Source organism: Onychostruthus taczanowskii, unplaced genomic scaffold (genome assembly GCF_017590055.1).
Source record: "Onychostruthus taczanowskii isolate IOZ18803 unplaced genomic scaffold, ASM1759005v1 scaffold3, whole genome shotgun sequence".
Classification (NCBI taxonomy): domain Eukaryota; kingdom Metazoa; phylum Chordata; class Aves; order Passeriformes; family Passeridae; genus Onychostruthus; species Onychostruthus taczanowskii.
In genome coordinates, this window is record NW_024500349.1 from 1,494,019 (window position 1) to 1,507,237 (window position 13,219).

Consider the following 13,219-nt stretch of genomic DNA (forward strand, 5'->3'; position numbering starts at 1 on the left):
TATGCCACTAAACCAGCCATTTAGAAAGCATTTTGTACATATAAATTGATCTTAGAAAAAAGCACCATAAAGGAAACAATCCACTACAAATAACTGTTACAGCTGCTGCTCCTGAGGCAATACATCACAGGCCCACTTGTCCTGGAACAAGTGAAGAAGGATCCCTGTCATTTCTGAATGTGGTAACACAATGAAATGCTGGTAATGCAAAGCTGAGTGGCAGTGATGAAACAGCATCATTGCACAGAACCTGTCAAATGCATTTACTTAATGATAAAGTAGCTAAGCCTGAGGCAATATGGTTCTGCTGGCAGTGGTTTTAGCAGATCTTTTAGAAACATGGTTTTGCCAATGTCTGTGAGAGATGTTTACTGCAGCTAAAGAGAAGATAGGAAATATGCTGCATGGACTATTAAAGATCATCTACTACAATAATCCAACATTCCTGTACAAATGAAATAGAGACCAGAATCTACCTTGTTTTGCCTTATCTGTCTAATCAAACAGCAAAGTAGACACTTAAAAGGAAGAATGGCATTCTGATACCCTTTATTCAGCTTGTTAATGTGTTATATTACTGTCCTAAGTAAGAAGCTATTTGAAAATTAAAGCTGAGTTGCCAAGCACGATTCTTCAGGAAAAAAGGACAGAACCCAAACACTTTGATGAGATGTAGATGTACTCATGAGAGATCATAGAACAAAAAGTATCTTTCTGATTTTAAATATTATGTGGTACGAACACACTGGAATAAAGATACCTTTTGTGTTTTTGTTTTTTTTTTTTACTGTCAGTGAGCAAGATTAAATACAAAAGTGTAAAATAATGACATGCTTTGACTCATATGGTGCCCAGATGCTCCAGAGCTTTCTCTTTCCTTTTGACTGTGTATCTGAAACATTTGACTGTGTATCTGAAAAGCATGAAATGTTTGTGTTTGACAGTCAGACATGAGGTAACGTGAGATAAATACAAGACTGGTGTGTGTGTGTTTAGATGCTGCAAAGTAAATCAGAATACCTATTATTTATACAAAAATGAGTAAGCAATATGCTGCAGAGAAAAAAAGGACTGGAATCCTCTCTGTTTCTTCCTGCACCAGGCTAATACAATCTGTGAACATCAACACATTGAAAGAAAACATATCCTAGTGTATTTCTTTTTATAACAAAATGGCTCAAAGAGGCCATGGTAGATGGAAGGAACACAGAATCACATCTGATGAATGCATACACAAATGCAGGCTAATACTGTCAGCAAACTTCAAAACAGAATGAGAGAGAAGAAGACATGGTCTCCACTCTCTATCAGTAAGGACATCCAACCTAATGTGACAGCTGCTACTATATTCTCTGGAATACGACTGGGAACATTCAGAGGTCACAGTGACTGCAAGATGAACTGATGTAGTGGACAAAAAAATCATGCCATGAGCCAAAGCCAAAGGTGATACTGCTCCTCAGAGAAAAGTGCTCCAGCATTGGAGACAGCTGTCCTATTTCTAGGATTGCTCATTTAATGTATTTTATGCAGAACTAAAAAACTAGTGATGATGAGACAATCAGGATTCCAGAGTGATCTAACTTCTCCAGCATTTTACTGCTAAAAAATCTCTTTGAGAAATCCAGTTTCCCTTTATTTTTTGTTCTTTGCTACCTAATGCAATGCTCAGACTCATTCTCACAGGAACTTTCATTAAATATTTAGAGCTTCATCCAAAGAAGGGCTAACCCTGCTTTACTGCAAGTACACTTCATACACCGAAGGAAGCTAATTGATTTCAGTGCATAAAACTTATCTCAAATCCTGTGATATCAAAGGAACAACAACAACATAAATCAGGTAGAAACTATTCAAACCAAGTATTACATTGTATGCTAATCCAAATAAGAACAATAATTACAGAATGAGTAGCTGTAGCCAAACAAATCCACAGCACAGTCCAATGGCCTACGAGAGAAATAGCACAAAATAATCCGGCTTACATTATTTTAGCAGATAAAGCACCATTTTGAAATAACCATCCTCTAAAAGAAGCCACCAGAAGATTAATATCTTTGTCTTTATGTGAGCCCACAAAATAATCAGGTACCTAAACTTATGTACAGCAAAAGTTAGAAAGCAAAAGAGCACAGAGAAAATTCTTGCAGAAAGAAGGACAACCATTAACCTTTACACATCCAAGACAGCTGAGCCTGGTGCAGTTCACCGAGCAGATGGAAGGCAGGAAACCTTACACCTGTCTAATGGGATTCTCATGTTCCCCAATGCACAGCAGGAAGTGCTGCACGCATGGGACTCCACTAGACAAACACACACACACACACACACACACACACACACACACACAAACAATTCGCAATAAATGAGATGCTACTGCGCAAACCTACTACTGTAGGATAGTGAAGCCAGCTGGGAACATCCTACATCTTCCCAGCTAGGAACACATAGAAGCACTGAAGGATACAGGGCAAAACGGGTTTATCTCCAGAGAGATAAACCACACCTTGGTCCCCACATGGAGCTCCTCCCAGCATGCCACATGCCAGGTGAACACAGGAGCCCGTGTAGGTAACACATACACATACACATAAACATAGACACCACTGCAGGCTGGTGTGAGCCCTGAAAAACACCCAGCCACAGCAGCACCTCCTCCCAGCACAGAGCTATTTCTGCTATCTTATGTTGGGCTGACATGCAAAGTGCAGATGGACCCTACCTGAGCCAGGATACGAGGTCTTTCCAGGGAGCTGCTCAGCCCACAAAACCTTATACTGCACCGCCTGCCTCTGAGGCACTGTGCAAGGATTGTCCTTGTGCACTTCCCCAGACAACACAAACCCAAAATTCATGGCTGTGAGTGCTGCAAAGATGAGATGTTCTGCTACTCAGCATGCCTAAGGTATATACATACCTCTCCATGGGCATGTTTCATGGTGCCTCAACTATATTAGTTAGCATCCTCTCTAGCACACTAGGGTAGCAAAAGTTCAGTGTATCCATCAGGGAGATGCATACAGCTATTACAAAGGAGTTTTATATTAATAGAGGCAAATTTGTGTTTCACACTATGCTACAGCATAGGACCTCTCAGCAAATGCCTTTACCTCAGCCCTTTTCTTCACATGCATTCAAATCTCCATTGAAGTTCTGCATGTCTGTACATGTATAAGCTGACCATCACCAAGAGGACACAGGGAATCATCAAAATGCTTACAAAATACTAAACAAACCAAAACACTTATCCTGAAAGAGCCAAACATATTCTATTCCAAGGAGAATGCAATCCTGCAATATTGTCTTATGAAAAATTAGTCATGTCTGAATACATCATGTAGGAAAGCTCCATGAACCAATGACCCATCTATTCAGAGATGGGTATCCGCTCAGGCTATGTAATTTTTCCATCCTATCTGTATAGCACAAGCAACACAGGCATAAAAAAAAAGCAAAGTGCGATGTGTAAAGCAATGTGGAGACAAGTAAATTGCTCTCTGAGCAACAACTGGGCTCCAGTGAATTGCTCAGTGTAGCCTGGTAACTAAGAGCAGCACCAGAATCAAAGTGTAACACACCTCTGCCTACCCAAAAATGATCCCCAAGACCACAAAAACAGATATAAAATGTGGCTCTCCTGCCCAACTGAAAGCATTCAGTCAGCAGTTTCTAGAACAGTTATCCATCTAACATCTGCTTATTCTTACAGTTGTCATGGCTCAGAGGGAAGCTGGAATGCTGCTCAAACCTAATGTTTTCCCAAGTGACAAATAGCAAAATGGTACTAAAGATTAGGCAGCAAAACAAACAAAAAAAAAAACAACATAGAAACCTGGGATGCAGAAGACAGAAATGGTTCCACAATTCAGTGCTATTACAAAGTCCACCCCACTTCTTCTCCTAATACAGTGAATGGCATCAGAGAAAAGACAACACTGCTCTGGCTGTTGTGCTGGAGATAATGAACAATGGCCCTGAAGGGTAGCAGCACTACTAGTCTGCAGGATGCATGGCAGAAGTGACTACTGTGACCATGCAGCTTTTCTTCCTGTGCAACAAAAGGGCTGTACAACTTTATGAATGAGTTATTGTTTGACCTATTATCTGCCTGTTTGCCACACACATTATCCTGGACAAGCAACTACCAGTGATAGAAGATCCCACAGTCTTCAGGTAAATTGTTTTAGCAATGAATTTGTCTCACTATTGATTTTTTTTTGTTTGTTTTATATTTCTCCAACTTCAATACCAAACACTTTGCTGCTTTCACCTTTTCAGCTGAAGGAGCCTGTTTGCTCCTAGGTAGCTATTACACTTGGTGAGCAAGTTACCAGTCAGTTTTCATCTTGCAAAGTAAGACTGAGATCTGTGGTTTCAGGACTACAACTACTGAAGAGTGTTCAAACTCTCCAGTTTATAAATTTTCTTTCCTGAAAAGCAGAGGTCATAAACCTGTGTTTCTGTCTGAACTACAGAATGTACAGAGTACATTCACTTTTATGTAAGAAATCACATATGCTTGCTGATCAAAGCATATCTCAAATATACTTGGTGATAATGGGACCAACAGATTAAGTCTGAAAACTACCAGAAGTACCAACAACTCAAAGAAGTACGAACACAACCTCGTTCTGTACCAGAATCTGGTCCCTCTTAGGGGAACATATGAAGATCTCCTCAAAGCTTTCAACAGAGCCTCTCTCCTGTAAGGACCCAAAATCTGTGACTTCGCAGTTTCTTTTCTTTTTTTCTTTTTTTTTTTTTTTTTTTTTCATCTTTCTCCAGGAAACACTTCAGCAATGAGTAATCAGGCTGCCTGCAGGGTTTCTGCCAGGCTGTGTGAGCTCGTCATTCCTGCAGCAGCAACATCGGACAAGCTGTGATCGCTGAGATTGGGTTTTAGATTCATTTAGCAGATTTGAAACTAATCTGCTCTCCTCTAAAGCCTGAGCTCAGCCTAGTACAGAAAAAGGAAAGATCTAACAAGCATGATGGCATGGCAGGGGATCCAGCAGAAGTGCCTCCTCTATCACAGAAAGTGAAATGGAAAAATAAATTAAAATGAAGCAGGATAACCTTGTTTATACAGATACACAGGCAGTAATACACACAATAGTCAAAGTAAGTTAGATGCATGTTCTGGGCACCTCTCACAGAAAACAGCTGAGGTGGTTTCATCCTGTTTACCCACTGTGATGATAGTTCTACACATCTTCCTCACTAAGCCTGACCACTCCATCATACATGCAGGCTTGAGTGCACCTGTCCACACAATCCCTGAGCACATCTACCTGCACCCAGAGACACTACAGACATTCCCCAGGGTCTGGAGCAGACATATTTCCATTACCACAGACCAATCGCTCCAGGCAAAGATCTGCAAGCAGCCTTCCTGGCATATAGCCCTTTCAATACCTGAGAATGTGCCAAAAAACTGGGAGACTACAAGCAAGGTCTCAGGATTCCCACTGAATTCCTAGTATGGCCACAAGAAGCCGGAAAATGGATCCAAAGTGAAAGCCCACAATGCAGAACGTCATGAGCTCAGAAGAAGGGGACAAACTCCATTCTCCTCTGAAAGGACACGTGGTCATGTGCTTTCATTGCTCGTTGCTGACAGAGAGCCAAAGTGCTAGCACGGGTAACAGCCAAATAAATTCTTCAAGAGCCTTTTTTTACCTTAATGGTAAAAAAGCTACACCATTAAGGCTCAGAGGAAAAGCAGGAATTTAGAAGTTTCCACCCAGTTTTGTCAGAGCTTCACACAGGACTGTGGTAAATAGCTTCGTCCTGAACAGCAGGCTATACTTCGCTTAAAAAGGATTTTTGTTCTACTCAAAGTACTTTGACTTGCTGAAATCTACTGCATTTACTTATGAAGGCAGAACTACACTGTTTTCTGTGTTTTAAACTGCTACATCTCACAGGCTAGGACTTTTCACTTAGCAACCTCCACTTCTTCTAGAGAGTAGATCCGGGAGCAGGGCTGAGCTGATTTAATAGCAGCTACACAGCATCTGTACACAGGGGAGGGTGTCTGCATCTGGCTGAAGGGGACACAACATACTCTCTGCTACAGAAGTGTGATTTCACTAAACAGAAGGCTGGCGTGGCATGAAATCTGGTGTCCTGAAGCTCTGTCACATTACAGTCTATGTCTGGAGAGGAATGATAGGATGTCTACTGAGCACTGTTAACTACAGAAAGCAATCGCTGTGCTTTCAAGCCATTAGCAAAGTCTTGGCTCACAGACTTGGATGAGCTGGCAGCTCAGCCCTATTTGAATTAGTGTGATACAAAAGGAGCTATTAGGATCTGTCTTTTACATTTCCCAAAACATACAGTATAGCTGCTTGCACCTCTTCTTACTTGAACAAACCCTTCTTTATCAGCAGCATCCTCACATTCTTTCTTTTCCAGAGAAGGAATTATTTTGGGATTGCCACTTCATTTTTTATTTCCCCCATGGAAACAAAAATAGGATTACTCTCGTTTCCATCCCTCACACACATTCCAGTTTCCAACAAGAACAGAGCTGCTTCCCTTCCATTGTGCATGAAACTCTCCACACCCAAAATTTCCAAGGCAGAATTGCCAGTGGGTCCTGGGATGTTTCAGCCTGTTCCTGTCCAAGCTCTTCTCTGCCACTGTCAGTGGCACACACTGCAATGAGCAGTCACAGCAACCAGAGGCAACCTGGTGTTACATGAGAAGGAATTCCAAGGGGACTGGTTATCTGAACAGAGAGAACTCAGCACGAATAACAGGTTCTACCACTGGGCACATCTCCCTTTTGTCTAGTGTACTTCCAAACATCATGAGAGCTTTCTGTAGGCCATTTCAGAAGTGTAAATTCAGCTCTTGCTTCCACTGTAAGGTTTGGGGCTCAGAGTTTAAGATCCATTTGTTGCATGCATTTATTTGCCTCACATCTAAGACCACTCTTACTGGACGGCAGCACCCAGTAGACAATGCAGAAATGAAAGTACACATTCAATACAGCATGTTCTTATTTACAGAGGAAAAGAATAACATGGGAAGTAAGAGCAAAGTGAAAAAAAACCCTCACATTTATTCAAGTCTGTTAACTCTGTGTCTTACCTTCCTATGGGTCCCAGATCCCCTGAGTCCTGGCTGCCTGCGTCACTGGGTGTGCTCACTGATTTCGAAGAGGGAGACATAGGGGTTGGGACTAAATAATGAAAATAACAGGTATCCCATGTTAACACATGCAGCGACTGCACTGATGAAGAGCAGTGTCAGACAAATCAAAACCAATGGACCAAAATGATAGTGGATGAATGAGTAGGAGAGTTTGAAATGGTGAAAGCAAATAAGGAAGGAAAGAAAAAGAAAAGGAAGAGAGTCAAGTGAATTTTAAGTCTTCTAGAAGTGTTAAAACTGACATGTATCTAGACAGGACTGAAAGCCCAATGGAAATCTACAGCTAATCAATGGAGAAGATACCTGTGGAAATAAAATAGTACTTGTTTTCTTGAGTCTGGTTTGAAGTTGCTTTGCAAAAGATTTTAAAGGTATGAAGAAGTATCAGGGGCTTGTCTTGTCAAAAATCTAAGTGAACTCTTCTGGTAAAGTCACATAGGCAACAAGCATACTTTTCAAACTCTGAATTTAAATCAAAAGCCAGTGTCCATTAGATATGCTCTAAGGCTGCAGTGTGGAAATGACATCAAAAATAAAAGCTAAATAAGGAAATCAGCTAAGTTAAAATCATTTCCCAAAGATGCTGAGAATTCACAGTTCACTTGGTGATTGTTTTCTTAAGTAATGCAGGTCACAAAAAAATTTCGATTTTGGGTGGGACATGATTTCAACATTCAAGGAAAGTTCACTTGGTTTAGACACTATTTGCCCAAGCTCTTGAAATTATTTTCTCTTTGTCTTGCCAGGGTTTTTGAAGCATATTTCATGCAAAGGCAGTTTTGTTTCCTGAAACAGGAAAGGAAGTTCATAGCTCAAGGTCAGCCCAAGTTAAAGCTCTTCAACAAAGAAATAATAAATAAAAGAGCAAAAATATCCTGATTTCTTTTAAAATGGTTTCTCAAAAATATTAAAAATTAAGAGATAGCTCCAGTCAAGATTTAAAGCAAGTATTCTTTAAAGCAGCCACATTGAATAAAACATAAAAAGAGGGCTTAATGCAAAAGCAAAGTTTCCATTTGGTTTAAATCATGTGCATTTCTTTTTATAGATTTAACAGAGTAAAACTTTAAAATACTTTGTTATGCTTTACAATGTATAATGACAGACCTGTCAAGAGATTTGGATTTTCCATATGGTCAAGCATTTAATACAGATTCTCCCTAGTGACTGTCACAGAAATGACTGCAGTGTGAAAAGTGAATTCATCTTCGTGACAGCCCTTTGGCAGGTTACAGGTATGTCTGGCTGTTTACAAATTCCATATTCAGAGTGAGACCTGGCATCATGTGAAGGTGGAATTAAATCCTCCTTTTTATATTAATTGTGAGTGTATGTAAGTGGAACAAAAGAGAACAAAATACTATTTTTAACTAAATAATCTTACACGTGAATTTATGAGTTCTTTTGACAGGATCAAACAGAAAAAATTAACTAAGATAAAAACTGATAATTTGCAACATGAATATATGTGTTTGGTCAATAAAATGATAAGGACATATATACTCATTCTCACATAAAAATGAGTACTTTTAATGCTATACATTAAAAAGATATATGATTTTATCTTGGACCTTACTTTTGTATCATGATATAATTTAAAAAACATATTTTATTACACATAAAAATAACCTAACCATTACTTGTCAGACAATTCTTCTGAGAAGTGGTGTCTAAAAGCTTCAGTCACTCTATCACAAGTTATAAAAATAGTAACTTTTCTCAATACATGTTGGTTGGTGCAAGTAATTAATTCAAATTCCAATTCAGAATGTCACTACCTACTTGCATATGCACCCAGGCATCTGTATAAGCTGCTTTCCTAAACCAAAATTTCAACATTTTGTCAAATTTGAAGTTTCTCCTATATATTCCTGGCAAAAATAACCAGGGGTAAAATTCTAGATTCAGTCACAATGAACTTAATGAAAGGGCTTGATAGCTCCAGAAAGGCCAAGGTTTCAGCTAAAACAGCGAGTGATCCCAAATTTGAGGGAGAGGGGGAAGAGGAAGGGGAAGGGGAAGGGGAAGGGGAAATGGAAGGAAATTTCTCACTTTGCGACCATTCCATAAATGAGGCAGATCTTAATCAAGGTAATCCATGCTCAGATACTGTATGTGATTTTAAACTGAAGCCTTCAGGTTCTATAACTAAAATATCAAAACAAAAAAAAGATGTCAAGCAGAAGAAACCAGAGCAAAAATGTACAATAGTGACTGTTTGTGAAAACACAAGTGTTTTTCTATTTGTGATTTGTTTTGTTTTGTTTTTTTTTTTTTTTAATTTTGCTTCTCCAGTTTTTCTTAATTTTAAAAGAAACACAGTGGGAGTTCCCACATAACTATGCTCCGCCTTCCTTACAAATGCTTAATTTGAATTTTTGAATCAAAACTTGGGGCTAAGGAAGTTAGCACTTATATTTTTGAGTGAGAAGACAAAACAGTCCATCAGAAAAGAAATCACTGCTGGTATGCAAAACCAACCTGCATTATGTTCATAAAAAATTCCTGAAGAAATGAAACAGATGTTTTTGGCAATGACAAGTACTCAAAATGCCATGAGCTTGTATACGTGAATGGTATGGCAGGCATTCAAACAGAAGAGTTCACTTCACTAATACAGCCAAAAATAAAAAAAAAGCCAAGCATGCTTTAGTAGAAAGAAAGCATTAGTTGTGGCAGAGCTGAATGCTTTACAGTGTGCTTCTCTTAAATACCTAGAGGTGGTTCTGGGGATATACCAATGCTCTGTAACAACGCCTCTGTCTCTCTTCTTTTACGGTCTAGGTCAGAATCTTCCTGAGCTGGCTCCTTCTTCTGCTGTAGATCAGCCTGAGTTAAACCAGAAGTAAACAGAAAAGTTTATTTCATATATAATCAGCTCTAGCAATTCTACGTGTGGAAATATTTGTATGCACTATTGCTTAGGGACAATTTGAAATTAATTTTGATACTTTTAGGTAATTTATAACTTAGATAATTTATACTGTATATATCAGCAACAATATTTTTCCCTAAATGGATGGTAAAACTGGTTTTTGCAAGGATATTTGCAAGAATTTTTACTGGACAGTGATGGAAATTTTCTGCCTCTCACTGAGGAGGTGCAACATATTCAACTAACATAAAAGCTGACCATAGAACAACAAGTATCATTACCCTGAAAAGAACTGGCCCCTTTCCTACTTACTTCAGAATCAAGAAAAAAATTTCGTTGCATTTCAGTGATGTAGCTTAAGGTAGTACATTTGGTCCCAAGCACTTGTTGGGAAAATAAATACTTGCTCATTAATTTCAATATCCAAAAGGTGCAAAGGAAAGAACTGACATCTCTAAACTAGGACTTTGGCAGCCCTGGGCTCACTAAAGGCCCAAAAGTCCCTTCCCTCTCTGCTTAGCTACCTCTACATCCTTGGAGCTTCCATATATTAGTCTTCTCCCACTCTGATCTGTGGGCATCTAAAAACAGTAGGACCACCTGCATTAGCCAGAATCCCACAACGAGGTTGCCCTTTCTACTGAAACCAGGGTGTTGGAAAAGAGGACTTGTGCAGCTCCTCAGACTGGTGTTGATCTTGGTGCAGGCACAACAGAAAACCTGGAAATTCAGAATGTTCGTGTTCTCCAGTTCAGAAACAGCCAGGAAGCAGTGATTTTATAGTCAAGGCCCAGGCACACTCCTGTGCTCAGCTCTTCCCATGAACTATCTCACAGTATGTAGGGCTGTAGACAGCTCTCCTGCACCAGTGAGAATGACCAAGCACCTTTGTGAGTGTCAGCCTTCACTACTGGACCCATCTGGCACCACAGCACAGCCCATTTACACAATTATGCATGGCAGCATTATCTGCAGACATGGCTCTCGGGGCCAATGGAAAGTTTCAACCACCACAAGTTCTCCACCAGGCACAAAGTCAGAGTCAGGGGACAAAGAGAAAGGACCTAACAGCTCCCTTCAGCCATTAGCTTGGCTCCTCTCCCTCTAGTTCTTTAGTAATGAACACTGAAAGCATAACCATCTAAAGATCTGCTTGTGGAGGACTTCCCCAGTGAGTCCGGGAGCCCCACTGGGTGTGTGCTCTAACTGCACAAATGTGGCTCAAATGAAAAAAGATTAAAAAGACAGCCAAAACTGGAATGCTGACTTCTTGGATCACGTCACATTTCCACGGTAATTCCATGAAATTCATGTACAATATTAAAGTGTCAGTTTAAAAGGAAACCAGTTATTAGTAAAGGATAACAGGTGCTTTAAACTATAGTAAGTGTTGACATTTGAAGGAAAGGAAGCATAATCACTTAATGCTTCTCTGACTTTGCATGAAAATGAATATCCACTCCCTGTCAATTCTCACCTCTATTCCACTAAGTGACTGAATAAAAAGAAGTACAAATCCCTTAATGATAAACCTAATGCATATTGTCAAGGACAAATAAACTAATATGTCAATCAAACTTTAACAGAACTGAAAGATGCACCCATGCCAGAAGATGAAAATGCAATTGCAATTATGTTTTACTTTACTGGAGAATAATAATTGTAAATCTGTTACCTTAGCTAGTAATCAAACTAGTCTTCAGAGTACAAAAATACATATTTAGACTGTAATGCCTTGAAAAAATGTGAGTCCTCTTTCTGTCTTTCCCCACTCTCCACTCCCTTTCCATTGAAGGAGAGCCCAGGAAAAAGCATTGTGGCAAATCAATTTTTCTTTCTCCATACACATGCACATCATGTTGTCTAAACTGTTGTCATTTGACAGTGCCGTGGTTTTAAAAGCAATTTCCTCACCCCAATATTCTTGACTAAAAATAAGCTTTTTGATTTTCAGGTTAGTCTGATGTGGGTTTGAGTATCTCATTCCACATGACAGATACCTTGGGGCATACAATACTGAGATGTCAACACCTCAGCAAGCCCCTTGTGCAAGCATAAGCCATCTAAAAGATGGTTTTGCAAATTTACCTCTTTTTTCTTCCTTTCTTCCTCCTTCCGTTTCTTTTCTTCTCTTATCTGAGCCAAACGTTGTTTTTTGCGCTCAAGTTCTGCTTTTAAATCACTTTTGTCTGACATTTTGACTCTGCTGGAAACAAAAATATGGAAATCAAGGTGAAAATTGAATGATTACCCTATTTACTGAAAAAAAAGATAGTTAATTATATCAAAATGAGGGCTTCTAAAACTGCAACAAATATATTTCATTATAAATACTGGTCCTTGGACTGTACTGACATTGTAGGAAGTGGAATATTTTCTTCGCAATTTTCATTTCAAGAAACCAGACCACAATATCACCAAATGTGGAATATATTTTCAGACTGCCTCTACTACAAAATTACCTTTGTGAAGCAAACCTATTGCTGTTCAAAATAATGCCTTAATGCTTTCAAAGTGAAGCTAAACTCTTTTTATTTCCATGATCTTCAGCAGTTCTGCCAGAGTGTAGAACTCAGATCCACAAATAGATTCCAAGTACCAGAATCAGAGCTGCCCCAAACAGCCCCATACTTCTTAGACAAGTAATAATTTTACTTGCAAAAAATGGAAGCAAGAGAGCTTTTGCTTATGCAGGTGCTTTGTACAGCTGCCAGGCAGGATCCCCTGTCCCACCAAGACAGTCCCACACAGACCCTCAGTTCAATCTCAGTTTCCTTTTCACATTCACCCCTCCAGCGAGCACTCTCACCAAGCACTGAGCTGTTCTACCCAGGAATTTCTTCCACCCTTTCCAGGGAAAGCTGGGCCATTCCCCCAAGAAGCTGCAGACAAGGCACAAAACCCCAGCAAATCAACGTTTCTCTTTAATGAAGCAGCACATTGCTCTGCCAACAGTCTTGTGCTCAGATCATCTTTCCAAGAGGCAGGAGATATGCCTAACACTCCTGATTTGATGCCAACCACACAAACTTGGCAAAAACATTTCTTCTGAAATACTGAAAGACCTCTTCCACCATTTAAACCCACTTTTCTTTAGAATAGAGATGTGAAGCCTCAAATACTCTTTCTCTTTCAATCCTCTGTTAGCCTATAATGATGTACATGAGACTTGAAAATAAA

The 13,219-nt window shown here is 39.5% G+C and overlaps 1 protein-coding gene across 10 annotated transcripts in view; it reads right to left on the bottom strand.

Annotated features, from left to right (window-relative positions):
- DYNC1I1 (dynein cytoplasmic 1 intermediate chain 1) overlaps positions 1–13,219 on the bottom strand; it is a 212,613-nt gene that overhangs the window by 155,548 nt on the left and 43,846 nt on the right. For 4 of the 10 annotated variants that reach the window (XM_041408338.1, XM_041408336.1, XM_041408344.1 and 1 more), the window contains 3 exons: positions 12,128–12,242; positions 9,879–9,993; positions 7,102–7,192 (listed from right to left, as the gene is read on the bottom strand). In XM_041408338.1, coding sequence (XP_041264272.1) covers positions 7,102–7,192; positions 9,879–9,993; positions 12,128–12,235 — 314 coding nt within the window. In that variant the 5' untranslated portion in view covers positions 12,236–12,242. Of the gene's footprint in view, positions 1–7,101; positions 7,193–9,878; positions 9,994–12,127; positions 12,246–12,848; positions 12,916–13,219 lie in introns of those variants that run through there. The other 6 variants (XM_041408337.1, XM_041408335.1, XM_041408343.1 and 3 more) reach the window with 4 other exon arrangements.